Source organism: Callospermophilus lateralis, chromosome 7 (assembly GCF_048772815.1).
Source record: "Callospermophilus lateralis isolate mCalLat2 chromosome 7, mCalLat2.hap1, whole genome shotgun sequence".
Lineage (NCBI taxonomy): Eukaryota > Metazoa > Chordata > Mammalia > Rodentia > Sciuridae > Callospermophilus > Callospermophilus lateralis.
In genome coordinates, this window is record NC_135311.1 from 6,603,846 (window position 1) to 6,630,644 (window position 26,799).

Sequence of the window (26,799 nt, forward strand, 5' to 3'; positions counted from 1 at the left end):
AACAGCCTCAGCAACTTAGCAAGATCATCTCAAAATAAATTAATAAATAGAACTAGGGATGGCCAAGTATCTGTGGGTTCAATCCCCAATAACAAAAAAGACATAAAAAATAAAAGAGGCCGGGGCTGGGGCTGGAGCTCAGTGATAAAGCCCTCCTAGTTCATGCCCGGTAAGGTGTGGGGTAAGCAGGGAACAGTAGCTGGGGAGAGGTAGGGAAAGTAGCCTTCTGGAAGTAGATAGGGAGAATGGGTGTTTGAATGGGAACAAGTAAGATAGAAACACTTTCGCTGCTGGGCATGTAGCAGAAGCCTGTAATCCCATCAACTCGGGAGCCTGAGGCAGGAAGATTCCAAGTCTGAGGTCAGCCTCAGCAATTTAGCAAGCCCCTGTCTCAGGGCCCTCAATTACTTAGCCACATCCCCAGCTCTGTTTTGTATTTTATTTAGAGACAGGGTCTCAACTGAGTTGCTAAGCACCTCACTGTTGCTGAGGCTGCCTTTGAACTCATGCTTCTCTTGTCTTACGTCTCTCCAGCCACTGGGATTACAGGCATGGCCCAACACACCTGGCCTGTCTCAAACTTTAAAAAAAATTAAAAGGGCTGGGGCTGTAGCTTAGTGGTTAAGCTCCCTGGTTTCAATCCCTAGTACAAAAAAAGAAAAAGAAAGAAAGAAAGAAAAAAAAAAAGAAACCCTTTTGCTATCAAAATGAGCGGAGATACAATGTGGTTTCTGGAAATGTCCTAATATCTCATATTTAAGAAAATTCAAGGCTAAGTTTCACTGATGATTAGAGAAGTCTAGGAAAAGATGGGCACAGTGGCACGGCAAATGCCTAGAATGCCTGCTACTCCAGAGAGTGGGCAGCAACTTAGCAAGATCCTATCCTATCTTAAAAAAAAAAAAAAAAAAAAGGTCCAAGAGAGAAGGGGGAAATTGAAATTTATTGAAGGCTTACTTTGTGTGTTAAGAGCTTTACAAACATTCATCTTCACAATGTCTTATGGATCAGGCAATTGAGGTTAAGTTACTTGCCCAAGGTCATGCAGCTAGAGGTGGCAGAGCTAAGAGGTCACCTAGATTTCTGGCTCTTCGTTGCCCACCTCATCACCCCATCACACAGGCACAGATTCCCCTCTACCTAAACACCCAGGACACATTTTTTTTCCCTGACCAGAGTGCCCCTGAGAATCAGTCACTCTCGAGCTGGAGGGAGTGTATTAATTTTCCTCCTCCGATGCCGTAAGCAGGGGCATCCCCCTGACAGCCTGAATACCCATGCAGCACAGGACAGAAGCTCTCCCAGTCCAAAGGGGCAGAGGCAAGCAGCAGGAGCCCCAAAGGCAGAGGGAAAGAGACACTTCTGGGGATATATAGCGGGTTTTTGGTTTTTTAGTGTGTGTGTGTGTGTGTGTGTGTGTGTGTGTGTGTGCACGCGCGCCAGCCAATGCAAGAGGGTGCTGGGGGCTGCTGGTCCCGACCAGCTGGTACCTGTGGCCCCAGGATTCATCTGGATCTGTTCAGTGTAACAGGAAACCCAGGTCAGAGCCCAGTCTCCCTGCTGCCCCCGTTGAGGCTGAGGCTGTGGGGGCGCGTCCCACGCTCCAGCCTCCGGCCAGACAGGAGGCGCCGCAGAGAGGAGCCAGAGCTCAGGTCACCACAGCTGCGGAGGTGGAGGCTTTCTCGGCCTGGCCGGCCCCATGGGCTCCGGGGCACCTGGAGAGGGACACAGGACAGGGCATCAGTATGGCTCAACCTGGTGCTTCAGGCTTTTCAGGGATCTTTCCTGGCTCCCCTCATGTCTACCTGCTTATGTCCATGAGCTCCAGTGCCTGTGGGGTCTGGGGATTTCCTGGACATCTGGAGGAAACGAGTGACCAGGCCCCGGCCTGGCCAGCTTCCTTTTAGGTCTCCCAGAGAGTGAGCAGGTGCAGGGCCTGAGGGGAGGGGAACCTTCTGGAAGGTGGGCACAGGGCGCCGTTTCTCAGCTGAGCGGGCACGCAGCAACTTGGGGGAAGGGCAGCGGGCGAGGCGGAAGAGGCAGGCTTCAGAGCAGAGCCCTGCAGAGAGGAGAAGAGACTGGGCTATGCGAGGAACAGAGAGGGCCAGACAGTCATCCCCACCTCCCAGTTGCCAACCGCACGCCTGACCTGTATCTGCAGAGGAAACAGAGGCAGCTTCTTCCTCAAGCACTTTGGTATAAAGGTCCCTGAAGTCAGCTGGGGGAGGAACAAGGAGTAAATGAGAGCACTCTGTGGATACACCCACCACTTCCCCACTCTCCTGTGAGCCCAGAGAGCTCGCATGGCTCCTATCTCCACATCCAATTAAGAGATCATCATCTCTGCCCACTTCTGCAAGAAACCAGATGGGACGGTGCATAAAGACTGGATGACAGTGTTGTCATTCGGGGCTGCAGCACCTCATAGCAGAGTCATTCCTGAACTAGTGCTTGTTCACTTGCATCATCTGCCTTCTGAGTACTAACTAGGCCTAGTCCTGCTGAGCTTCCCAGATCAGACGAGAGTGAGTGCCTTCACTGTGGCATGGCCATAGGCCACTTCCTCTGTCTCCTTTCTCAGCCACTCCATAGCACTTCTGGTTGAGATACTGTGATTACACCTGTTGTACAGGTGAGAAACTGAGGTTTGAAGAGATTAGGTAAGCAGCCCAAACTTGGGAACCATGGAACTAGTCATTGATTCTCTGCTTTTTGGCTAAGACCAAGTGGAGTATCGTTCCTGTCAGCTTACTATCTGATATGTCCTCTATTTGAGGAAAATATAGTAAATGGATTTGGGGACTCAGGAGATGGAATAGGAGCTTGCTCTGTCCACTCTGCACATCGACCGGGTATTGCAGTCCCTCTAGAAATGGTGCACCCCCTTCAGGGAGATTTAAAAACAACAAAAACAAGTACCAGCTGGGTGTGGTGGCATAATGTTCCCTGTAATATCAGCTACTGGGAAAGCTGAGGCAGGAGGATCAAAAGCCCAAGACTAGCCTTGGTGATTAAGCAAGACCCGATTTCCAAATAAAATTTAAAAGGGGCTGGGAATGCAACTCAGAAACAAAATGTTCCTAGGATCAATCCCCAGTACAAAAAAAAAAAAAAAAAAAAAAAAAAAAAGTCAGATGCTGGGGTGTAGCTGTGTGGTAGTGTGCTTGCTAGTGAGTGTGAGGCCCTGGGCTGTATCCCCACTACTGAGAGGGAAAAAATAAGGTCCTCCACTTTAGCCAAGAATCGGTGGAAGCTTTGTCCCTGGGGAGGGAGTACCAGAGAAGTGTACTGCAGCTGGCCTACCCACTGTGATCCCACCACTTGGGAGGTTGAGGCAGGAGGGTCACAAATTCAAGGCCAGCTTAGGCAATTTAGTTAGGCTCTGTCTCAAAATTAGATAAAAGGGCCGGGGGCGTAGCTCAGTGGTAAAGCATGCCTGGGCTCAACCCCGCCATACAGGGGGTGGGGGGAGTACTGCAAGAGCGTCCTTTCCTTTTTCGCAGGGACCTCAAAAGGTCCCAAGTCCTGGTGGGTATAATTGACCTTCGAATCCCAGTGCCTCTCCTCCCCTCAGTGGCAGAGTTAGAAGGGAAGGCTCACCAGTGTCGCTGGAGGTGGTGATGCCCGGGTCGCTGTGGGACCGTGGCAGCAGCAGCCGTGGCGGGGGAGCCGGATGAGGAGGCCGGTGCCCCGGTGGGGTGAGGGAACCTGAGCTATCACTGAAGCGGCGAGCGGGGGCTCGCGTGGGAGGGGCCGCTGCGGGGCGGCTGCCTCCCCGGGGGACCCGTCGTCTCAGCTCGGGGAAGCAGGGTCCCACCCAGGGTGGCCAGCCCTCCAGCCGGTGGCAGCTGCGGGCTGTAGTTGGGGCACCCAGGGCGGGTGGGGCCTCCGGGGCAGAGCAGGAATAGGAGCGGGCAGCCCGTGGGGGCCGCCGAGGCAGGGGGCTGTCCTCGAAGGGGCCTCGCAGGCCGCAGTCCAGGCTGAGGCAGTAGCCCGCGCGGCTGCGCTGGATGGAGCGGAAGAGCACGTAGTCGACGGAGCGCACGGAGCCCTGCAGCTCCAGCAGGCACGAGTCCTCTGAAGGGCTAGAGCCGCCCGGGAGGTCACCGATGGCTGACAGCACCAGAGACCCACTGTCCATGGACACTGTGGGCAGCAGGAGGCACTGATAGCACCAGGTGTCCGGGCCCAGGCAGACAGTCCTCATCTCCCAAGCCCAGCCTTCCAAGGGCCACTGTGCCTCCAGCGTTATCTCAGAGGAGACAGACAGGTCCAGGGTTCCAAGAAGCCACAGCCCTCATTTATCCCTAAGTCATCAGCTCAGCCAGAGTCCCCTCCTTTTGCTCCCACCCAGCCATGCTGTCCTTGGCCGCCCAACCCCTACCCACCCCTCTTGACTCTGCTCACCGTCTACAATGGAGGCCACACGCTCACAGATACAGGAGCCATCATGAAGCTGAGGATCAAACAGAGTAGCCTGTAGAAGACACAAGGGCCAAGGGTCAGCCCCTCATGCTGGCATGGCCTCTTCCATGCCTGGACAGAGCTCTGGGAGAAGTAGATTCTGAACTAGCTTTGTCACTTTGTACAAGTCACTTAATTTAAGTGGGCCTCACTTTCTACATCTGTACTATAGAAATACAAGTTCCTAACCTACCCATCTCACCAGGCTCTAGGGAAGATCAAAGATGACAGTGGATGTGGTAGTGCTTAATGATCTTGAGAACTATTATTATCCTTAACCATCACCTACAACTTGCTCAGCTTACCAGGCTCTGTTCTTGGCTTCCCAGACTGCACCAAATCCTGCTCTCACCTGGCTGTCTCCTCGTAGTCCCATGACGGCCTCATATGAAGGGGGACAATCAGTAGGGTACAAAGGTACTGGACTGTCCATGGAGCCATTGTATGTGATGCTGGTAGGATAAGGAAGAGGATCAATGCCTGGAAAGTAACTCCTACTCCATGAAGATCCCTCCCCCACCAATCCAGGCCCAACCCCAGACCCCTTCCTCAGTTTTCCCAGCAGGACCTCACCTCTGTGCATCTGTTTCTGAGCTGCAGGTATACTCTGGAGGATAGTAGGGCGGTGGGGGCACAGGTGGTACAAATTCCTCCAAGTCCAGCATGGTGTGTAGGAGAGGGGCTGGAGGTGAGGATGTACAGGCCAGAGGCCCCAGGGGGCCTGAGACAGAGCGCTCAGGGGCCAGCTGCTGTGGAGCAAGCAAGTAGGTCAGTGAGCCTAGTTTCTGGGAATAACCTCTTTGGCCAGAATTCCTCTCTACCTTGTTTTTATGGTCCTGCCCCTTCCAAGAAACTCCACTTCAGGCTCCTCCCTTACCCACAAGAAGCTCCTCCTTAACCCTGCCCCCACCCTGAACCTCCACCTCTGGTCCTGCCCACCCAGATTTTTTTTTTTTTTTTTCATGGTATTTCTATGGAACCCAGAGCCTGGCATGTACCAGGCAAGTGCTCTACCGCTAAGCTAGAGCTCCAACCCTTTTTATTTTATTTTGAGACAAGGTCTTGCTGTGTTGCATAGGCTGGCCTTGAACTTGCAATCTTCCTGCCTCAGCCTCCCAGCTAGCTGGGACCACAGGAATGCCTGACAAAAATTCCTCCTCTTTATGGCCTCATTTCCAGAATCACCACCTGTTCTCCATTGCTACAGAACTGTCTTTTATTTTTCCCCATTTCCATCTAGGACCTTGTTGACTCCACCCCACCCAGGCTTGCACTCTAAAGCCCCCTCTTCTGGTCAGATAGGCATCAGGTATTTAACTCATTCCCATCTGTCCCCTTCATCCTCCCTTTGGCAAGCTAAATATACCTCTCCAATCATCATCATGCCCAGTGATCCATAGCTCCTAATACTTGGAAGCTAGACCTGTAGCCACTGTCCCATCAAGCCTGGTCTCACAAGCCCCTGATCCCACCATGCCTGCCTGGCCCTGGCCCTAGCTCCCCACTCACCGTATGCACGAGGTCCAGAGAGAAGATTTGGATGCAGCAGACAATAGCAGAGAGAGTACAGATTACGGCGGCACAAATGGTGAGCCCACAAACACTGAAGAGCAGGTTCTGGGAAGGGAAGAGAAAGGGGAAGGGGAGTGAGGGCTTGGGGCACGTAGTAAATCCCACAAATTCTCAGGGCTGGGGATGTAGCTCAGGAGAAGAGTGTTTGCCTAGCATACTCAAGGCCCTGGGTTTGATCCCCAGCACTGAAAAATTAGACATCCCAACTATTCTGGCCCTGTGAGAACCTCAGGAGAGGAGGCAAGAATGACACCCAGGAACTCGGTAGAAGAAGGAACTGCGAGGGCTGGAGGAGTGGGGTGGCGTGCATGCTCACCTTGAGGGCACCTCGGGCTTCTTCACAAGTGGAGTTAGGGGCAACTTTCAGTTCCTGCCCTGACTCTGGACAGGGCCGAGGTAGGGGATCAGAGGGACAGCACACACAGACCTTTCCTTCCTGAGTAGGGGTGGGGAGGGTGAGGCAGCCTGAGTCAGGACAAACTCAGGTATCCTGCACACCTCCCCCAATCAGTTCTCTCCAGCTCTGCCTCCTCAAATCTCACCATGGAGCAGTCTCGGAAGTCCCGGGCCAGCTGAGCATTTTTACAGGAGAGAACAGAGCCAGCCATGCTCAGCATGACACAGAGCACCGAAAGCAAGGAGAAGAAGGAGATCTGGGGAAAAAAGAGTGCCAACTCAGGTCTAGAACCTTCATGAGTACCCCTCTACCATGGATGGAGCCACTCCTTCACAGACACTTCATCCCTGCCTGGCACCAACTGAAGAGCCAATTCCCTTCCTGAGGGCATAAGTGGGCATCCCCTCTTGTGCTGGGCACCTGCCTCCCGGTGGGCATTGGACCCTGGCACCTACCACTAGAGTGAATGGCCGCTTCCAGGACACAATGCCAACCACCCCGGAGAACGCCAGCTGGGGACAGAGTGGGCACAGGCTCAGCCTGGCAGGGGAGGCACCTGGGTGAGCCCCTGGCCACAGGATGCACCCAGCCCTGCAAGGAGGGAAAGGACCAGGAGAGGGAGGAGAGGCGAGGATGTGGGCTTGCAGCTGGTGAGGAGGGGTGGGGCCCGAGGAGCCTCCCCCACCCAACCACTGTGCACCCAACTCACCGAGAATCCAGCCCAAGATGGGCAGGACCTCTTGATGCTCTCAGTGGTGGTGACGGAGGAGGCCACCATGCTGAAGGTTACCACCAGGATACCCAGGAGAACCTGGGCCAGCCCCAGCGTGAGAAGGGCCTGCAGCCAGGGTCGATGGAGGCGGAGGTGGGTGAGGCCCCGAGTGCTGGGCCGGCTGGTTAGCGAGCGGCTGGAGTCACTAGGCGAGGGCATCATGCCTGCCGCCCGGTTGCTTGCACCTCGCTCGGCCCCCCCTGGCGCTTGGGAGCATCTCAGAGGCACCCAAGGCCGGGTTCTTTCTCCTCTCCACCCCCCTCGCTCTAGAGCCCGCCCCCTGGCTGGGTCCCCCGGGACATCGCCCAGGGACGCCAGCTGCGGGGGCGCCCACGGGAGGGGCGTCACGGAGGGACTTCGGGGTGCTCCCTCCCCACCACGGGCACAGGATGGGCACTGTGCCCGGGGCGGCAATGAAGGCGCGGGGGCACCGGCTCATCGCATCTCCCTAGGGAAGAGGGGCGCCGAGAAGGGCCGGTTCCAGAGAGAGGAGAGGGCGGCGGTCCGGAGCCCAGGAATGGGTGGGAAGGGTAAAGGCGAGGGGGGTAGAAGTCTAAAGAGGGGAGGGGTGGTCGCGGGGTGACTCTAGAGGCGCAGTCGGTACGCCCTCAGGATGTCCAGTAGGATCCGGGGCCGCCTGGTGGGGAGAGGCCGCGGTGCCGCTGACTCCCGGGTCGCTTGTCCTGCTCCCATCCCCCCATGCTCCGCTCCCCCAGCTCGGCTGCAGCAGGTCGGACACTAGGGGCGGGGCATGGGGCTGGGGCCGGTGCCGGTGGAGGGGCGTGGCGCGCGGTGCACCCTGGGAACTGTAGTCAGGACCAGGGACCCGAGGAGGGTGGGGAGGCCGGCGGAGGCGGGCCCAGCCCCTGGCCAAGTCGCTAACGTGATGCCCCACCCGGTCTCCCAGCTGCAAGCTGCGGCATCCGCGGCTGACGGCGGCCTCTTCCCCCGTGGTTCGTGGAGAGCGGGGACCAGGCTCCCCATGTTTCTGCGCCTCCACGCCCCCGCCCTGCCCGGCCGGCCGACAGCTCCCAGGGGACACGCAAGCCTTGACGTTCCCGAGCGCGAAGGCTTCTGTTTCCCCCAAGTACCCTCCACTCTTTATAAGACTTAATCCCCATTAAATTTTCAGGAAACAGGTGAGTTCCAGTTCCACTTTCTTTTTATTTAAATAACCGAAGCGACAGCCTTGGCACAGCAGAGGGAAGCTGGGTTGGGGTGTGTGAGAGGGGCAGCAGTGTGGCCTGATGGGGGGAAGGGCGAGCAGTGATAGGTCACAGTGGGCTCCCAGCACCCCCAAGTCAGGCTCAGCAGTCATGGCCGTGGAATTGGGGGCACTATGGAGAAGCCATCAAGTAGTGATGTCTCCCCAAGTCCCAGAAACCTCAGGGATGGGGCTATGTCAGCTCCCTCAAGTGGCAGGGCCAGGGCATCCCAGTCAGGAGTCACGGGGCCCGGAAGGCATTTTCGGCAGCCCCTGCGGCTGCATTGGCAGCTGCGGTTCGCACCGCAGGGTTGGAGAAGACACCAGCAGCAAATTCTTGCTGGGCCTTCTGAAAACTGGCACCTGTGCGACGGTACAAGGAGTGGATCTGCAGGAAGAGGGCAGAGACATTTCAGCATAGTCCAGTCACTGCTGCCTTGCCCCACCTGACACCACCACCTCTCACCAGCCTGCTGTTCTGTTCTTTTTTAAAAAAATATAATCATTTTATTTAATTTTTTTTTTTTTAGTTGTTAATGGACCTTTATTTATTTATATGCAGTGCTGAGAAACAAACCCAGTTCCTCACACATGCTAGGCAAGAGCTCTAACACTGAGCCACAACCCCAGCCCCTGCTGTTCTTTCTTTTCCCTCTGGACTCTGACCCTCTCTCCCCACACACAAACTTGTACAGACACTCCCCCATATACATAAGGAGTCCATTAGTGGAGAACCCACCCCTCAATCTGGCCTGCTCCCATTCCTCCTGTTCCAATAAGGCCCCTAGGGACCCATGATCTCACCCTCCTGGCCCCACCTTCCACACAGCCCCTCACCCGTTTTAGCATCACAATTCCCAGCACAGCGATGCCAGTGAAGAGCAGGGCAACCAGCAGCATAAGCACAGCTACAGCTGTGTTGTTCTTCAGCACCACCAGAGCCGTGATCCAGCCACTGTAGGGGAGGCATGTGCCTGTAACAAGGGCTGCTCACAACTGGCTCTAAGTCCTCCCAGCTTCTCCACTCAGTAAGTCCTGACTTGTCCCACCCCCACCCCTCCCATCAGCAGTCACTCCCCTGCCAGTCTGGCAGCATGCCGTGAACCACAATCCCCACTACATGCACTCTTCACATTTTAATTCCAATTTGTGAACCATTAGCTCTAGTTCTGCAAGTTCTTCTGAGCATCCTCCCTCCAAACAGACCCTACTCTGTTGACGATGCTCTCTCCCCTCTTCATTGTTACATATTTCTCTTCTAGGGAGCCTTCTCAGATTGACCACACACAGACCTCTTCTCCTTAGTCTCTGCCTGTCTAGAGTTGTCTGGGTTCTACGCTAATTATGTCCTGTCTTTCTCATTAAACTAGAACCTCCCAAGGGGGAAATTTTTTCCAAACAACTTGTATTCCAGTATCCAGTGCTGGCTTGGTCTAGAAAATTAGAAGGGAGGATAAGAGTGGCTGGCAGCCTTACAGACCTGAACCCCCAACCTGGGATGCCAATGGCCTGGAGGACAAAGAGCACATTCTGGGCGAAGAAAATGAAGAAGAAAACGAAGAAATTGAATGAACTGTCACTCCTGCAAAGGGCGGGGGGGGGGGGGGGGGAGATGGGGAGATTGGGAGAAAAATTAGGGCTGGAGAAGCTGATGGGGGGCCCATCCCAGGTCCCCAGTCACCCACTTACCGGAAAGCCTTGTACATGGGGCGGTACCAGCAGACGAAGGAGCAGGGAGTGAAAAGGAGGACCCAGAGCAGAGAAAGCCCAAAGCCGGAGCCATTGCTGGTCTCAACACAGAAGCTGGCCAGGCAGGCGAGGAAGTTCAGGAGAAGAGCCAGAGTGCTGCCTAAGGAGCAGGGGGACAGGGTAAAGGACAGGTCCTCCTGAACTGCAAGAAAAGCTCCTTACACGCCCTCCCCTCAACCCTCCCCAGGTCTGACAGTGTAAGGGAAGAAAGGCAGCTCCAGCTTTGGTGGAATCGGCTTCACAACAATGGAATAAGCAAACCTCAATCATAAGGAATCCACTGGCAAAGAATTTTTTTTTTTTTTTTTTTTTCTGGTGGTAGAACTGGGGATTGAACCCAGGGGCATATTACCACTGAGCTATGTCCACAGGCCTTTTTCTAATTTTATTTTGAGGAGCTGAGGGTTCAGTATGAGGTACTGAGTTTGATCCCTAGCGCCCCCCCCACCAAAAAAAATAAATGACTAAATTAATTTTGAGACAAAGTCTCACTGAGTTATCCAGGCTGTCCTTGAACTTGCTATCCTCCTGCCTCAGCCTCCCAAGTAGCTGGTATTACAGATGTGCACCACGATGAATAAATTATTTGTAAAGAATTCAGAACATATTGTGAAATGATACTGATCAGATTATGTTGTGTGTGAGTACAAAAACGGCATGGTAAATCCCACTATATATATAATTATAATGGGAAAAAAAAAGAATTCAGAATGCAGTTGATCATAGTAGTGCACACACAAAATCTCACCAACAAGAGAGGCTGAGGCAAGAGAATTCAGAGTTCAACTCCATGCACAGTACATCAATGAGCACCTATTTATGCATGGAGACAAAAAGAAATGGTGGGGATGAGAAAATACACTTGCTAGCAAGCTGGTGAGTAGGTCTGAGTTTTAAATACAATTTTTAAAAAAGTAACCCAAGAAGATCCCTGGATAAATTACTTTATTTTCAAATATTGAGGCAAAATGAAACTTCTGGTTCTTGAGTGGACTCGAGGGCTTTAAAAAAAATCTACCCATAACTTCCTCCAAAAAGGCATCTTAGTACTCACACATCCAGAGGTAGTACATGGTAGATACTGTCTTCTGAAATTCTTGGGGGATCTCCATGGAGATGTCCTGGAAAAAGCAGGGCTGAACTGGGCAAAAAGAGGGTAGCGGGGGCCAATTGTTCTGTCGAGCTGTAAGGCACAAAGAGAGCAAGAAGACCCCAGAAATGAAGCAGAGACCAATGAGGGAATCAGTCCCCCTTTCCTCCCTTTCCAAGTCCTCTCAATTCTGGGTCCAAGGAAACAAAGGGAGAGTGAGAAAAAACAACAGTAATAGCAAATGTTTATTATTATTTGCAACATCTGAGCATGGTGCTAAGCATTTTGCCAACAACTTTGTTTAACCCCCACAACAATTCTGTCAAAGAGATACAAATGTTACTCTCAATTTACAAATAAATAAATTGAAACACTCAAGATTACCTACCCACCCAAGGGGTTAGAGGTGCAGCTCTGTGATGGGAATGCTCATCTAGCAAGTGCATGGCATTGGGTTTAAGCCCCAATATTGGGGGGAAAAAAAAGTAATTTGGCTAACAGGTCATGGCTAATGTCCCTACACCTCACACTCAGCAGTTTGATATAGAGCTCATACTCTTAAGTCTTTTTTTTTTTTTTTTTTTTTTTTTTTGCTCCTTCCAAACTGTCAGAAGTTCTTCCTCACTTTATCAGGGACCCACTTACTGGCTGTGCCCCCCAGGGCAACATGCTGCAGCTCTCGCTCTCTGCGGTCCAACTCCTCTGCCTTCCGATTGAGCTCCTCCTGTTTCTTTAGCAGCTCAGCTGTGGCCGCTGCAGCCGAGGCCTGCCCAGCATGAGCAAGGGAGGTGTGAGTCCTGGAACCCAGGACTGGCGCTTCTCCCTGGCCCCCCGCCCTGCATTCGCCCTCTTTACCTGAGTGCTGTAGGAACCATAGTTCTTGGGTTCAGTGGGGCTGAGCTTTCTTGAGGGCTGTACAGAGGGAGCTGAGGGTGGAGGCAATGGTGCAGGGGCAGGAGGCTCATAGGCTGGTGATGGCTGTTGAGAAAAGATTTAATAGATCATCCAGTGTCTCATAACACAGGAACCTAGAATCAACTTGAAAACCTTAGAAGCAGAATTTATTACCTAAGATACCAACCCTTCTCTAAGTTGTTAGGAAGTTAGTTCTTGTGTTGAATTTATGTTAAAGAACTCTTTTATTACCTGCAGTAGTCCTGGTCACCCCTCACATCCAATTCTTTAACAATGACTGAAATCATTTTTTTTTTTTTTTTTTTTTTTTACACATCCACCCCCTGAACGACTTTTTTGTCGGGTATTTTTTAATTTATTTTTTGCAGTACTGGGAATTGAACCCAGGGGCGCTCTACCATTGAGCTACACCCTAACCCTTTTTATTTTGAGCCAGGGTTTAAATTGCCCAGTTTGGCCTAGAATTTGTAATCCTGTCGCAGCCTCCAGAGTTGCTGGGATTACAGGCATGTTCCCCTGGGCCCAGCTCTCCCTTAACTTTTTGAACCCACCACTTTCTATTCTAGTAGGACAAACAGGATGATCTTCCTCATTCTTTGTCTTCTAATTGCAGTTTTTCTCAACTCTGACATTCCCAATCTTGATTTACTTCAAGGAAGTCTCCCAGGACTGACTTTTAGAACTCAAACCAGATTACTCCTTGGCCCCGGAGTCCCCAGGATTAGACATCCCACGGCTGACTGGTGTCTTCCCAGGAGCTGTGCTTCTTCCTTCCGGAATCTGCATGCACGAATGTTCCCTGCACCTACACGACAGTGCTTATCATTACTCTTCCCTTTCTTGCCCTCCTGTGCTCTCCAATTGCTCACCTCCCGGGTTTCAAAAGGGTTGTAGACGTCAAGCGTGGCATACTGAGGGCTGGGTCGGTGCTGGATCACAGCTGGGTCCTGAGGGCAAAGACCTGGGCTTAGCTGGCACTCAGTGCCTCCGAGGGAACTCTTCGGGACCTCTCCTAAACTACCCGTGTTTCCCAGTACGGCTCCGTCGGAGGCACGGCTGGCCCAATACTAACTACCTTTAAGTTCATCACCCAAGACTACCAATACCAGCCTCTTAGAGGGGCAGGGTCCGCCCCCCCCCCCCAACCACAAGGGCTCACCGCTCTGGAGTCCCCATCACCCCCACGTGGCTGCACTCCCCCGAATCAAATGTCACGAGTGGGAACACAAGTTAGCCAGACCCGAAATAATCAGAAAGAATCAACCCGACCGGCCAATCGGGACTAGCGCAAATCACCTGAAAGGGGTTGTCAAGCTCGCCAGACTCGGCGAACGGGTTTCCGCCGTCTCTGCTCTGAGCCATTTTTGCAACCGCGGGCTCGACCGCCCCTGCCCTCCACGCCCCTACCGCGGAGGTAGCGGCGGCGGAGGCCCTTGGAGCTCCCTCCGCTCCTCTCGGTCCGCCTGGCTTCTCCGTGCACCGATTGGCTGAACCGACCGGAAGGATGGCAAGGATCCCCGCAGCAGCGACCGGCTGCGCCTGCGCCTTAGCCAAAATAAAAGACGGAAATACCTCACGTGACACTTCCAATACAGTCTGGGTAGCCAAGCACCGCCCCTTCCCCCACATGATTTCCTCTCACCAACGAACTACACTTCCCAGATGGCCTCACGTTGGGACGAGCCAGCCAGCAACGGGACCCCAAGTTTTCAGTTTCTGGCTGTCCTGGAGTGCAGCCTGATGATCCAGTGAGCCCTCTTTCCCAACCCCATAACTCCAGATCAGAGAAGTACCACCCTATAACCTCTCTCCATTTAGATCTGCAAGAAATGCTGTCCCACTCTTTACTACCATCCTGACCCTAGGTGGACAAACTGGTGACTAGGCTTTATTTTAAAGGATGAGATGGACTCCCTTCATACCCAAGTTCAGAAAAGCTGCCAATTGTCTCATCCCTCCACCCCAGCATCCCCAAACCTCAAATTCCAGGGATGGGGGTCAGATGAAGCACGTCATTTTATTTCACAAAGACTGTACAAAATTCCTTATAAAACATGGGATAGGTGCTACCTGGTTACCTCACTCTGCCCACTTCCAAATCCATGGAAGGGGGCAGGTGAAGGTAGGAAGAGTGTGGATGAACAGCATTATGTACAAGGCAAGGGTTGAAGTGATAAGTACAAGTTCTGTCATATTTACACTATTTCACATATTCACAGGTGTACAGGGAACCAGGAGGGAATGAGTTCAGGCTCTGTAATCTTGTATAAAAAAGCACCAGTGTCCGAGACTGGACACCCACTGCTATAAGAGATGCAGGGGTGCCCAGGTTCTGATCGTCACCGACTGATATCCCGACTGGAGTCCCACAACTTGGTGTTGGGTGGCTCAGCCCGAAGGCGGGTGAAGAAAGGATGCTGAAGGGCTTCACCCAAGGTCAATCGCTTAGCAGGTTCATACTCTAGCATGCTTTCAATCAGATCGAAGAGCTGGTGGTGGTCCTCTGCCTCTGAGGTAAGATACCGCTGGTGGAGGAGGGCAGGAAAAAGGTGAGACAGGAGAAATCCTGCCTCTTCTTCAAGGCCCTACTTCTTAATCTTAGAGAAACATCTAAGGCCCTCCTTGGAACTGACTGGAATGCTTTTTTCCCCCCCCCCCAGTGGGATGGAGATACTGGGGATTGAATTTGGGGACACTTGACCAGTGAACCACATCCCTAGCCCTATTGTGTATTTATTATTAGAGACAGGGTCTCACTGAGTTGCTTGAGGCCTCAATAAGTTGCTGAGGCTGGCTTTGAACTCACAATCCTTCTGCCTCCACCTCAGGAGCTGCTGGGATTACAGGCATGGTGCACCCAGCCTGGAATGCTATCTTACATTGACCAAACTAAGACCAGCATTTCTGATATTACAGCTCCACCCACCATTCCACCAGCACAATTACTCCTTCATACTCTTTCTTTCTTTTGGAACTGGGGGTTGAATCCTGAGGTTTGTGAATGCAAGGCAGACGCTTTGCTAAATACCAGGTCTCCTTCATACTCTCTTTCAGAGTTTTATTTGTAGATCCTTAAGGTCATGAATCTTCTTTAGCTCATTAAAATATAAGCTCTTCAAAAGGTAATTTATTGTCTGACCTAAAGAATCCAAGACACTGTTTTGGCATATAGGTGTCAAGGTTATCATCTCCTTCCCTCCACAAAGCCACTCCTCTTATCTCACCTTTGTTGACCAATGGTGTCTTCTTTCAGCTTTCTTTCCTTCCTTTCCTAACCCTATGCTTGCAGAAATGCATTCCAGGGACAAACTACCTAAGAACTGACCTCTGGGCAATGGGCTCCATTTATCCCCTGCCTGGCTCACCCGCAGTGGTTTGCAGTTCTCACGAACATAGCGTCCAGCTGAAGTATTCTCATCCCAATCCAGGCGACCCCGGTAAAAATATTTCTGCTTTCTAAAGGGAAAGGGGAGGTTGAGGAACTTAGAAGGTTTTCCTTATTATAGGATTCTTAACTTATTTCCTCATTAAAGAGTAACTGGGGAAGGAAGCGAGGGGGCATGGGGTTAGAAGTGATGGACATTATTATCCAAAGTACATGTATGAAGACACGAATTGGTGTGAATATGCTTTGTATACAACCAGAGAGATGAAAAATTGTGCTCTATATGTGTAATAAGAATTGTAATACAGTCTGCTGCCCATATATAAATTAAAAAATTAATAAAAAAAAAAGTGGGGAAAGGGGAGGTATCAAAAATAAATAAATAAATAAATAAAATTGATATAAAATAGACCTATACTGAAAAGAGAAAATGATAAGGGTTAAGCCCCTCCCACTCAAAGTTCACCTTGTCTTTCGGATCATCCGAGAAGGGATGGGACCCAGTATCCTTTCCATCATGGCTAGATGCTCTCTGTTGTCATGAGTCTAGGAAACAAAGGCAGATCTAAGTAAGGGACTGACAAGGGGAAGCTGGGCTGCCAGATAGGCAATGCGAAGGAGTGAACAGGCAATTCTTCAGCAGACAACAAAATCAAGCAGAAGAATGCCAGGTAGTAGAGTAAGACCCCTTACCACTTACCTGAAAGAGGGTGAAGCCAACATAGTACTCGAAAATGATGCAGCCTATGCTCCACACATCACAAGGCTGTGACCAGCCCAACTCTGAGTGGGAGTGGGAAGGAAAAGATATTATGAGACTTAGAGGGCCCCGGCCCCACCACATCACCTCACACACCTGGATCGCCCTTGCCCTTACCAAGGATGACTTCTGGTGCCCGATAATGCCGAGTGGAGACAATGGTACTATGGTGCTCATGGTCAAAGGTGGCACTGCCAAAGTCTACCACCCGCACAGCAGTGCTTTTCACACTGCGCTCATCTCGCTTCTAGGAGCAAGGCAGAGAGTGAATGAACAACTATACTGCAAACCAGTATTCTACCTCTTAAAAAAAGTCAACTCTAGCAAATCAAAAAGCTGAGTCAGGGGCTGCAGTTGTAGCTCACTGGTGGAGCACTTGCCTAGCATGTGCTAGGACCACATAAAACTAAATGGTATTGTGTCCATCTATAACTTAAAAAATTAGAAAAAAAGAAAAAAACTGAGACAGGAGGATCACAAATTCAAGGCCAGCCTGGGAAGCTTAGGGAGACCCTAATATATTTATACTATACAAATATATATTTGTGTTATATATTATATGAGTTATATAAATTATATTTATATAAAATATAAAGCTAGGTTCAGCGGCACACATTTGCAATCTCAGTGAGTGTGGAGGCCGAAATAGAAGGATCCTACGTTAGAGGATAGGCTCAGCAACTTATCAAAACCCTTTCTCAAAAATAAATAAATAGGGGCTGGGGATGTGGCTCAAGTGGTAGCGCGCTCGCCTGGCATGCGTGCGGCCCGGGTTCGATCCTCAGCACCACATACAAACAAAGATGTTGTGTCCGCCAAAAACTAAAAAATAAATAATAAAATTCATTCTCTCTCTCTCTCTTTAAAATAAATAAATAAATAAATAAATAAATAAATAAATAAATAAATAGGTAGATAGATAGATGAGGGGCTGCGGCTGTGGCTCTGCGGTAGCATACTTGCCTGGCATGTGTGAGGCACTGGGTTTCTCAGCACCACATATAAATAAATAAAATAAAGGTCTATCAACAACTACAAAAATTATTTTTAGAAATTAATTTTAAAAAAGCATGTAGCCAAGAAATAAAGCACCCTGAGTTCAATCCACAGTACTGAAAATGTATAAATAAATGGTCTGGGGATGTGGCTGAGTGGTAGAGTGCCCTGTCCCCAGGTTTAAAACCCAGTACCACAAAACAAAAACCTAGCCAACTATGGCATGCTACCACACACCACAGAAGATCTCCTGGTTTACTGAAGAACTTTTAAGAGTAAGGAAGCTGGCCATGGTGGGGTACACCTGTAATTCTGGCAGCTCGGGAAGTTGAGGCAGGAGGATCAAAAGTTTGGGGCCAGGGGCTGGGGTTGTAGCTCAGTGGTAGAGCACTTGTCCCGCAAGTGTGGGGTACTGGGTTCGATCCTCAGCACCACATGAAACTAAACAAATAAAGGTATTGTGTCCAACTGCAACTAAAAAAAAAGTTTGGGGCCAGCCCCAGTACCCTGGCATCAATCCCTATTACCAGGAGGGGTGAGCCAGACACAGTAGTGCTGGTCTACAATTCCAGCTACATGGGAGGCTTAGGCAGAATACAAGTTTAATGCCAGCCTGGGCAATTCAGCAAGACTCTGTCTCAAAATAAAAAAGGCTGGGAATAGCCCAGCAGTAGAGTACCATAAGGTTCAAACCCCAGTATGAGGAGGGAGAGAAAGATTGATTATGGAGTGGCTGCAAGTCTGTATCACAAGACTATACTCACACGATCGATACATTGTTTTCCTGAAAATATGTAACATGTAGCAAAAGAGTCAAGAGATGGAGGGGCTGAGGCCTCACTAAGTGGTAGAGCGCTTGCCTAGCAAGTGTGAGGCACTGGTTTTGATTCTCACACCACATATAAATAAATAAAGATCCATCAACAATTTAAAAAAAAGAGACGGAGAGCTGCTTTTTCCTTTGTTTTATACTAGAGATTTAACCCATGGTTTCTTTATCCCCAGTTTTTTTTTGTTGTTGTTGTTGTTGTTTTTTTGAGACAGGGTCTTGCTAAATTGCTGAGGCCTTTAACTTTTTTAAAAAAAAATATTTTTTAGTATTTGGCGGACACAACATGTTTGTCTGTATGTGGGTGCTGAGGATCGAACCCGGGCCGCACGCATGCCAGGCAAGTGCGCTACCGCTTGAGCCACATCCCCAGCCCTGAGGCCTTTAACTTTTGATCCTTCTACCTCAGTTTCCCACATGGCTGAGATTATAGGCGTGGGCCACCATGCCCAGCTATGGAGAGCTGCTTAAGCTCTGAGAGGTCTATCATCTCCAGTTAGTCCAGGGAGCTGAGCCTTCCTTCCTCACAAAACAAAACAAAAAAAGAGGGCAGTTTCACTCTATTGGAAAGCCCTTTATCCAAGCTCTCTTCTAATTCAGGTCTTCTTAAATCTTTCCCTCCCTATTCTAGTACTCTAGTTTTACCCGGTTGGAGTCAGAGAGGAAAAAAATAAGGGAGGACAGAATGGGCTAAGCAAAGGCCAAGTGGGCCAGCCATCTGCCTCCGCGGGCCAAGAACAGACCCTGTTCATCTTACCTTCTCTAGGTTGTAGGTGAGCTCATAGTCGGAATTCACAAACAGAATATTTTCAGGTTTGAGGTCCGTATGTGTCAGCTTGTTATCATGAAGGACTGCAGAGGAGAACGGCAGATCAGGCTTAGTTCAGGTGGCCAGAGCTAAGTGGCACCACCTGACCCCAAGCTGAGCACCCAGAGCAACGCTGGTGAGGAGGCAGGTCCAGAATCACTGGGCTGTTTTCTGCTCTACAACTAAATGAAATGCCTGGTCTAAAAAGACCTATTCTTTCTAATGTATCTCAACTGATGGGGGGAAAAAAAAAGATGTTTTTTACGGGTGGTAGTTTTGTACTGAATCTGACATGTATAATATCTTGACATTTTGTGAACTCAATTATGTGAAATTGTATGGCTGTGAACTCAGTGGAAATATGTATTTGTCTGGATTCTCTACCTGGCCCCTTAGCTGAATTATTCCACTTTCCCATTTGCTTTGCTCTAACAAAGAACATCTCAATTTAGATGAATGTAAACCTCTAGCATAGAGTACATTTGTCTCTTTGTGTTTGCTAACAATTTCCTAATGGGGGCGGGGGAAGGACATCCTTGAACACTTCGACTTCAAAGGCTTGTCTCCCAGCTCCTACTAGGCTGGGTGTGAGAAAGTGATGGTGAAGACATAAATCTAGAAGTGATGTCAGAAGATGGGCCAAGATGACAGTGAACAATAAAACTGTGGATAATTGTGCTTTGACTGTTTAGGGGTTTGACCAGTCCACAAATGAGACAGAAGTGGTCCACTGGAGGGAGGGGCTGCCCCAGAGTCCACCTCAGCCCACCCCACTCACACTTGACGGCCTGGCACAGCTGGAAGGCCATGTGGCGCACTTGGTGGATGGGATAGGGCAGGTAGTTGTTGTCTTTGAGGAAATCGAAGGTGCTAAGGCCCAGAAGCTCAAAGGAGATACACATGTGGCCATGGTAGTCAAACCAGTCAAACATCTGGACACAGAGGCTGGGAAAAGAGATGGGGGAAGGGGAATGTCTGATGAGCTCCCGTCTGCCCATCACCCCTCCAAAAGGAGGGCCTATACAGTTGCTGATTCCATATAATTGTGTAAAAACATGCCAGCTAATATTAGCATAAAATTCAGTTCAGCTAGCAAATGGCCTTTCTGGGAGACCCAAGAGGCACTACCTGCCAATCTTCCAAACGTTTTCCTACATTTTATTTATTTTTTGATACTTAGGATTGAACCCATGGGTGCTTCTGCCACTGAGCTACCCCTTTTTATTTTGAGACAGGGTCTTGCTAAGTTACCCAGGAGGGCCCCAAACTTGCAATCCTTCCTGCCTTAGCCTCCCAAGTCACTGGGATTATAGGTATGATGTACCCAACTCCCCAGAACTCCTGCCTTAAAATCTTCCTGCCTTAGCCTCCCCAATAGCTGACATTATAGGTGTGCACCACCCTGCCCAACTTCCTACAATATTTTAAATAGTTCAAAAACTATTCTAATTTTTGAAGAATTGTTGAGTGCCAAGCTCTAAACAGTGTGAACCCTGAATTATCAAATGGTCCCTTCTAAACCCCAGCCCCATCTATAAAATCCACTCAATATCAGCCACTCTTGCCCATGTTTATACCTATTGTCTTCTAACAGCTTTAATGTTCTTATTCTTAATGCCTATAAATGTATGTGAAAATATTACTGTATAAGTGTGGCCTCATTAACATAGTTTAGGCATAAAAGCATACTTTTGGTCTTTTTCTTTTTTCTTTTTGATAGCTGGAAATCAAACCTAGCGCCTACTGACTAGATAGACAAGCACTCTACCACTGAATTACACCCCCAGCTCAAAGCACTAATTCATTTTTGATAGATATCGATGCTCAGTTCCAGGGTCATTTTCAGCGTGTATCTCTACAAAAGTCATCCTGGGATGAGGCCAAACTGCAAAGCACTCTTAACTGTCCTGAAAACAAGAGGAATGGGTTAGAGAATGTCCCAAGCCCTGCCTACCTGACGTTGTACTATTCTAAGATGATGAACACAAGATGAATGGATGGAAGGATCTACCCCTGCCTGCCTAACCCCAGCCTGGGAGTCTTCCCTATGCAGGGGGAGCCACCCAGCCTCCCTCTACACTCCTCTGTTTGCTTACTTCTTGTTGTCAGGGTCCTTCTCATTGATTTTCTCCAGGACATTGATTTCAAGTCGAGCTGCTTCCTTATACTTTTCCACATTCTTAATGATCTTCAGGGCAACTCGAGCCCCACCCCTGTAGGTTGGCAGGGGAGACTTTTGCTAGGTCCTTGAGAACATCTCAGATGCAATGGGGCTGTGTAGGGACTAAGAATTCCTGACTTTGGCTAATTAGCAAAAAAGTCCCAGGTAACCCCCACCATTTCTTTATGCCTAGGAACTGTGGTGTAGGAAAGGGCTGCCAGTTACCTGCGATGGTCAACACACTGAACAACTCGGCCAAAGGTCCCCTCTCCTAAGGTGCTTACAATTTCATCTGAAATAAAAGACAGCAGGGTCGGGGAGAGGGAGGGAGAGAAGGTGGGGGCGAATGAGTTGAATTGGAAGGAAAAAGGGTATAGCAACCTGGGGTGAGATGAAGGAAGGGGAACAGATACAGATGATCACAGGGGATGAAACCCCTGCATGATTCCCACCACCTTTAACCCAGGGGCCATGAGAGCTGGGAGTGGACAACAGAGGTCAATTCTCAACAGCAACTCAAACCACCCAGATGAACAACACCACGGAGAAAAGGCAAAGAGGCTGTGACTTGGGTTGGCTTGGGACGTTAGGATGGCTATGGGACCAATACAGGCTATAGGATTGTTACGATTTGGCTTGTACATCGCTCTTGTAGCCAGTCCCCGACGTGGTAGATGAGGTGGCCCTCAGCGTCGTCCTCTACACTCTTGGCTCTCCGGCTGCTGTGCTGCTGTCGGGGGGCGGGGGGGGTCGGAGCAAGCCAGGTGTCGGAGCGGGGGCCGGAGGGAGACGGGGTGGGTGGTGGAGGGGTCACCGGTCACAGGCGCCCAGCCATGGGGGACAGACGATGATGGGGGACAGTGGAAGGGAACACGTCAGATGCAGTAAGGCGGATTGGTGTGAGAAGAGAGAGCGGCGTACAATCCCAAGTCCCCAAACCCAAAACGGGAACAGGGAGAGGCATGGGCAGAGCAGAGAAGTGATGTCGTTGCCAATGTCACCCACAACCCCATGCTCTACACAATACCCTTCTGGGTGGGCACAGGTCTCTAACCCCTTGCCCCCACCCAAGCTTGCCTCCTGAGGGGGCCTAAGAGCCCAGGGCTTGGGTGAAAAAGGCAGTTCACAAGGAAGGTCCCTATCAAAGAATGGAAGCCTCTGGGGCAGAAGAGTTGCTCCAACACAATAAGCCCCACATGCCAGGGAGGGCACTGGAGTTCACAAAGGCTCAATGCCCATCCATTTGCAAAGTAGATTCTGGGGCCCTTCAAGAGTCGGAGAGCTTCCAAGAGGGTAGGCAGACTCAATGCCCACATTAGTGTTCATGCCCCAATGCTCAGCTGAGATCAAGGATACTTCTAACTTACCAGGGTCCCAGAGGGCCTGAAGAAGAGTAGGGAGAGGAAGGGCCTGGGATGACACTCACCGAAGATGAATGGCTGAAAGTTCGGCTGCGTCTCCTCCGCCGCCTGTGTTTCCTTCGGCTGCTGCGCTGGCTGCGGTAGCTGCTATTCTCCCGATGATACTCGTAGGAATGCCGATAGTCTGTGTCATAGTAGGCCTCTCCACGATCCCGGCTGTAGTCATTGCGCCTGTAGCTGCCACAGTATCGCCGGTCGTATACCCTCCGGTCGGAAGAATGGTCATCATAGCTGCTGTTGGACAACATATCCCCATTAAGTGCATCTGTTCAAGCCCTGCCATGCCATAGACAAGGACATGCCTCAAGAAGGACAAAGAGTAATGCCAGAAAAATTGCTCTCAGGCACTTTAAGAGTCATTCTGAGAGGATCAAAGACCAGAGAAGTAAGATGAGGAAGCAGAAGATTAACAACTGCATGTTACCATGACCTCTGAAAAGGAATCTGCAGTACCACTCCCTCTCCTCCTCTCCAGTGACACAACTGAAGAAAGAACCAGTTCTTTCTTGCGCATTTCTGACTAAAATCCAGCTTTGCTCTAAACCATTTCTGTTTAAACACTAAATTATTAACAGCATGCAGGCCTAACTTTCTCATTAGCTACCTCCAGCTCATAATCCTTTACGCATACTTCCCTCTACCTGAACACAATTCTCCCGTTTGACTCCTACTTGCACTATACACAAGCTCAGATGTCACTTTCTTGGAAAGTTTCCCCTGGACTACACAGCCTGCCGCCTCAATTCAACCAAACCTCAGGTACATCCTGAGCCCCCAAGTTAGTACTTTCTCTCTCTCTTTTGGTACCAGAAATTGAACTCAGGAGCACCTAACCACTGACCACATCCCCCGCCCTTTTCTGTATTTTATTTAGAGACAGAATCTGAGTTGCTTAGCACCTTGCTAAGTTACTGAGGCTGGCTTTGAACCCATGATCCTCCTGCCTCCACCTCTCGAGCCACTGTGATTACAGGTATGCTGAACTGTACCCAGCCATGTTAGTACTTTCTCTACAATAACACTTTTTGATCTGTGTGTGGTACTAAGGATTGAACCCCAGGCCCTTACATACACTAGACAAGCAATCTATCACTGAGCTATATCCCCAATCCTTTCTATTTTTAAATTTTGAGATGGGGTCTTGCTAAGTGACCAAAGCCAGCCTCAAGCATGTGATCCCCTTGCTCAGACTCCCGAGTTGCTGGGATTACAGGCATGTGCCCCGCCAGGATAATACTCTTAACATTGTGGTACAAATGGCTCATTTTGTTATCCATCTTTTTTTTTTTTTTTTGAATTTTTTAATATTTATTTTTTAGTTCTCGGCGGACACAACATCTTTGTTTGTATGTGGTGCTGAGGATCAAACCCGGGCCGCACGCATGCCAGGCGAGCGCACTACCGCTTGAGCCACATCCCCAGCCCTATCCATCTTTTTTTGATGTTGCTGTTGTTCGGTGCAGGGGATTAAACTTATGGCCTCACTTATGGTAGGTAAGAGCTCTACCACTGGGCTGAAACTCCCTCTATCCCTTCTTCTCCACCTTGAACATCGCCTTCAGCCAGCTGCTTATAGCACAATGCCCTTAGCAAGTAATCAATAAACATTTGTTGAACAAACAAATATGCAAGTAAACTGGAATCAGTTTCTCCTCCTAAGGCTTCACCTCCGTGAACGAACATGGTAGCTGTCCTCCCGCCGGCGTCGCCGAGTCCGGTCACTACTACTTGACCAGGAACGACTTCTTCGTCGCTTATGTTTTCGGCTCCGATAGTGTTCATGGTAACTCCCCCTGCTACCTCGCTCTGAGGAATGGTACCTTCGGGGATGAGGCATCTGAAAGGGATCGAAAAATGGAAATAACAGGGAATGCTCTGGGTTTTTAGAAGTCTCCTCCAAGGATTGGTTGTTCCAAAGATGTTATGCTGTTTTTGGTTATTTCTATCTTCTTCTTTTTTTACATATATTTATTTTTTTAGGTGTAGATGGACACAACACAATGCCTTTATTTTTATGTGGTGCTGAGGATCGAACCCAGGTCCCACCCGTGCTAGGCGAGTGCTCTACCGCTGAGCCACAATCCCAGCCCCTAATTCTATCTTCTTTTATTTACCACTCACAACTTCCTTAATCTTCCTTCTTGGAAGATACATTCACCTATTAATTTTGGTAAAATACTCTAGAAAGCCCCCTCAGTTCAAATGCTCTACCCTGATTTACTTCATGGCTCCATAAAGACTTTCAAGTCTGAGCCACAACTTATTATAGGTAAGTGTGTAGCTGATGGAGACTGCCAGAGTCCATTCCTGCTGTGACTAAAATACACAAATGTGCTATCCTGTGTTCCTCACAAGTTAACAGAATAAAACTTTAGTTTACAGTTATATTTTACAGTCACTAAAAGTTAATCTTAAAAAAAAAAAAAAGTATATCTTATCTCACCAACTAGACTATCAGTGTTCCAAGGGCAGGAATGCAATTTTCCAGAACTCTACATATAGCAGGCAAACACCAAACACTGCCAAGTTCTAAGAATCTGGCCCCTTGAACTATCTTAATCACCTCTCACATCTCTAGTGAAATTCCTTATGAGAGGTTTTAATAAAGCAGGCCCAAATTACATTCAGTTTTTTATCTGGCCCCTCCCATCTTATGCTTAGAAGTAGGCAAAACTTGTTTTTAATTAATATCAGCACTACTTGGATGAGAATGGCCACTTTGCAGTTAATGAAATTGGAATGGTATGGTTCAAAAATCCTTTCTTTCTCAAGAAAAAAAAAAAAAATCAGAGAGAATCACTGTCAAAATCCAGGAAGGCAATAGCAGAACAGAATGAAAACAGCCCAAGGACAGAAGTCCGGTGGGGGCTGGGAGGATCAGGTGTGCAAAAGGTTTAAGGACTCCAACATCTGGCTCCCATTCTGGGCCACTTCTTGCCAACCTCCTCAAAATGAGGAGGTTGATATTTGATGCATTCTTGGCCTAAAGCGACTGGCAGGAAACCAAGAAGATGGAAGCACAAGCTTCTCCCAGGTAATCCAACCTTGATTAGCATAGCTACATAAATGTCATCTCACCCCATAATACTGCCATTAAAATCCCTCACAGGCCTTCCCCCGCAAAGCTTCTCTAGCTTACGTTTCTCAACTTCTAAACCTTTTCACTCATAAAACCCATAACTAACTCCTAGAGTGAAACTCTTCCTGCATGCTTCAAGTGATACTTCTCTGGCTTCGATTGGACCCCTTGGTCCAACTTTGATATTAAGCTCTATTGCATCCATCTCTGGAACCACTCCAATCCTTACCCCATCACTCCTCCTACTTTGCCTCCTTCCAACTTTCCCATAGGTTTTTCCGGGTACCGGCCGACCTCCTTTCCCATTTCCCTACTGCACTGCTTCGCAGATCGCAACCCTCCTCTTCATCTCGCCCCCGTTCCTTGCCCCCAATCCAATCCTACCCCAGTCCGCCCCGCAGTCGCCATCTTCCCGCGCGGCCCCGAGGTCCGCCAACCCGCGCGCTCACCGTTCTGGCGGCGAGGCCCGTGCGCTTGTCCCACAGGAAGTCCGTGATGGCGGCGGCACTGCGGCCGGAGTCCCGGCACCCCCGCGGCGACGAAGTGCGGCTCCACCCCCCCAACCCGGGACCCTGGGACCTCCCGCCCCGTTCCCGGGCTCCGCTCCAGTCCCGCCCGCCCCGGTTCGTCCCCGCCCCCAAGATCCGCTCGGCGCCGCTCGCACCGCCCCCGCCCAGGGCCCGATCCCAGCTCGGTCTCCGGCCCTGGCCTCTCCGCTCCGCCGCCGCCACCGTGAGCGAGCACGCACGCACGCACGCACGTCCTGCGTCGCTTCCCAGCGACCCCCCTCAGCTCCGCCCCCAGGGCCGCGCGCGCCACCACGTGCTCGGCTGCTCGCGGGCGTCGGTCTGTCAGAGCCCGGGAGGTGCTGGAGGCGGAAGTTCCTGGAAGCCGGGAGGGACTCGGGGCGCGCTGGGCGTGTACCTGGTTCGCTCTGCCCCGCCTCCTGTCCTTTCCTATTCCTCCGCTCTCCTGTCCTTTCCCGTCACATCTGTGGCTTACTTATTTAGCTTAGGAGGTTGAAAGGATTGTATTTATAGGGTGTCGCTGTTCGGCAGACCTGACTCTGGTGAGACTTGGTGGTGAGGTCTGACACTTCAGCAGAGCCAAAAAATATCCATTTCTTATAGCAGTTTCACTTCCCAACCCCAGCACAGAGAGGTTCCCATCTTTTGTCCTGAACGAAAGTTAAGCACT

At 50.2% G+C, this 26,799-nt stretch overlaps 3 protein-coding genes and 1 non-coding gene across 8 annotated transcripts; 1 reads left to right on the forward strand and 3 right to left on the reverse strand.

The window, feature by feature from the left end:
• Positions 1 to 1,400: 1,400 nt before the first annotated feature.
• Entrep3 (endosomal transmembrane epsin interactor 3) lies at positions 1,401 to 7,938 on the reverse strand. Of its 2 annotated transcripts, none has more exons than XM_076862111.1 (12): positions 7,143 to 7,938; positions 6,889 to 6,945; positions 6,579 to 6,689; positions 6,353 to 6,472; positions 5,974 to 6,081; positions 5,038 to 5,210; positions 4,817 to 4,916; positions 4,408 to 4,477; positions 3,601 to 4,146; positions 2,150 to 2,218; positions 1,806 to 2,059; positions 1,401 to 1,715 (listed from the first exon to the last, which is right to left on the reverse strand). In XM_076862111.1, the coding sequence occupies exons 1-12, from the start codon at positions 7,365 to 7,367 to the stop codon at positions 1,542 to 1,544; spliced, it is 2,007 nt and encodes a 668-aa protein (XP_076718226.1). In that variant the 5' UTR covers positions 7,368 to 7,938; the 3' UTR covers positions 1,401 to 1,541. The 2 variants fall into 2 exon arrangements, with proteins under 2 accessions (XP_076718226.1, XP_076718225.1); XM_076862110.1 differs by having other exon boundaries at positions 5,038 to 5,213.
• LOC143405386 (U2 spliceosomal RNA) lies at positions 2,697 to 2,886 on the forward strand. The gene has a single exon (XR_013092086.1). It is a non-coding gene; the product is annotated as a U2 spliceosomal RNA (small nuclear RNA).
• A 411-nt stretch (positions 7,939 to 8,349) lies between the features above and the next one.
• Positions 8,350 to 13,673, reverse strand: Scamp3 (secretory carrier membrane protein 3). The gene is made up of 9 exons (XM_076862126.1): positions 13,460 to 13,673; positions 13,033 to 13,110; positions 12,104 to 12,226; positions 11,894 to 12,014; positions 11,213 to 11,341; positions 10,099 to 10,258; positions 9,890 to 9,991; positions 9,247 to 9,364; positions 8,350 to 8,797 (listed from the first exon to the last, which is right to left on the reverse strand). Exons 1-9 carry the CDS (start codon positions 13,523 to 13,525, stop codon positions 8,651 to 8,653), a joined length of 1,044 nt encoding a protein of 347 aa, XP_076718241.1. The 5' UTR covers positions 13,526 to 13,673; the 3' UTR covers positions 8,350 to 8,650.
• A 488-nt stretch (positions 13,674 to 14,161) lies between these two features.
• On the reverse strand, positions 14,162 to 26,188 carry Clk2 (CDC like kinase 2). Of its 4 annotated transcripts, none has more exons than XM_076862123.1 (13): positions 26,052 to 26,188; positions 24,191 to 24,360; positions 22,529 to 22,754; positions 21,745 to 21,829; positions 21,328 to 21,394; positions 21,038 to 21,154; positions 19,720 to 19,886; positions 18,891 to 18,985; positions 16,426 to 16,555; positions 16,249 to 16,331; positions 16,015 to 16,094; positions 15,529 to 15,619; positions 14,162 to 14,688 (listed from the first exon to the last, which is right to left on the reverse strand). In XM_076862123.1, the coding sequence occupies exons 2-13, from the start codon at positions 24,358 to 24,360 to the stop codon at positions 14,503 to 14,505; spliced, it is 1,497 nt and encodes a 498-aa protein (XP_076718238.1). In that variant the 5' UTR covers positions 26,052 to 26,188; the 3' UTR covers positions 14,162 to 14,502. The 4 variants fall into 4 exon arrangements, with proteins under 4 accessions (XP_076718238.1, XP_076718237.1, XP_076718236.1 ...); XM_076862122.1 differs by having other exon boundaries at positions 21,745 to 21,832; XM_076862121.1 differs by having other exon boundaries at positions 22,529 to 22,757.
• Between the last annotated feature and the right edge of the window lie 611 nt (positions 26,189 to 26,799).

Bases quoted from the DNA above. Each gene is read 5' to 3' on its own strand.
- Entrep3 (XM_076862110.1), bottom strand. From the start codon at position 7,367: ATGATGCCCTCGCCTAGTGACTCCAGCCGCTCGCTAACCAGCCGGCCC. The intron at 6,082-6,352 runs GTGAGCATGCAC...TTCCCTTCCCAG, and splicing joins AAGCCCGAGGTGCCCTCAAG to AACCTGCTCTTCAGTGTTTG. The intron at 1,716-1,805 runs GTAGACATGAGG...GTCCCTCTCCAG, and splicing joins GAGCTCATGGACATAAGCAG to GTGCCCCGGAGCCCATGGGG.
- Scamp3 (XM_076862126.1), bottom strand. From the start codon at position 13,525: ATGGCTCAGAGCAGAGACGGCGGAAACCCGTTCGCCGAGTCTGGCGAG. The intron at 13,111-13,459 runs GTGATTTGCGCT...CTTTGCCCTCAG, and splicing joins AGCTTGACAACCCCTTTCAG to GACCCAGCTGTGATCCAGCA. The intron at 12,227-13,032 runs GTGAGCAATTGG...TTTTCTCAACAG, and splicing joins ACCCTTTTGAAACCCGGGAG to CCATCACCAGCCTATGAGCC.
- Clk2 (XM_076862120.1), bottom strand. From the start codon at position 24,360: ATGCCTCATCCCCGAAGGTACCATTCCTCAGAGCGAGGTAGCAGGGGG. The intron at 16,556-18,890 runs GTAAGATGAACA...CCTTGCTCCTAG, and splicing joins TCACCTACAACCTAGAGAAG to AAGCGAGATGAGCGCAGTGT. The intron at 14,689-15,528 runs GTGAGCCAGGCA...CTCCTCCACCAG, and splicing joins AGAACTGCAAACCACTGCGG to CGGTATCTTACCTCAGAGGC.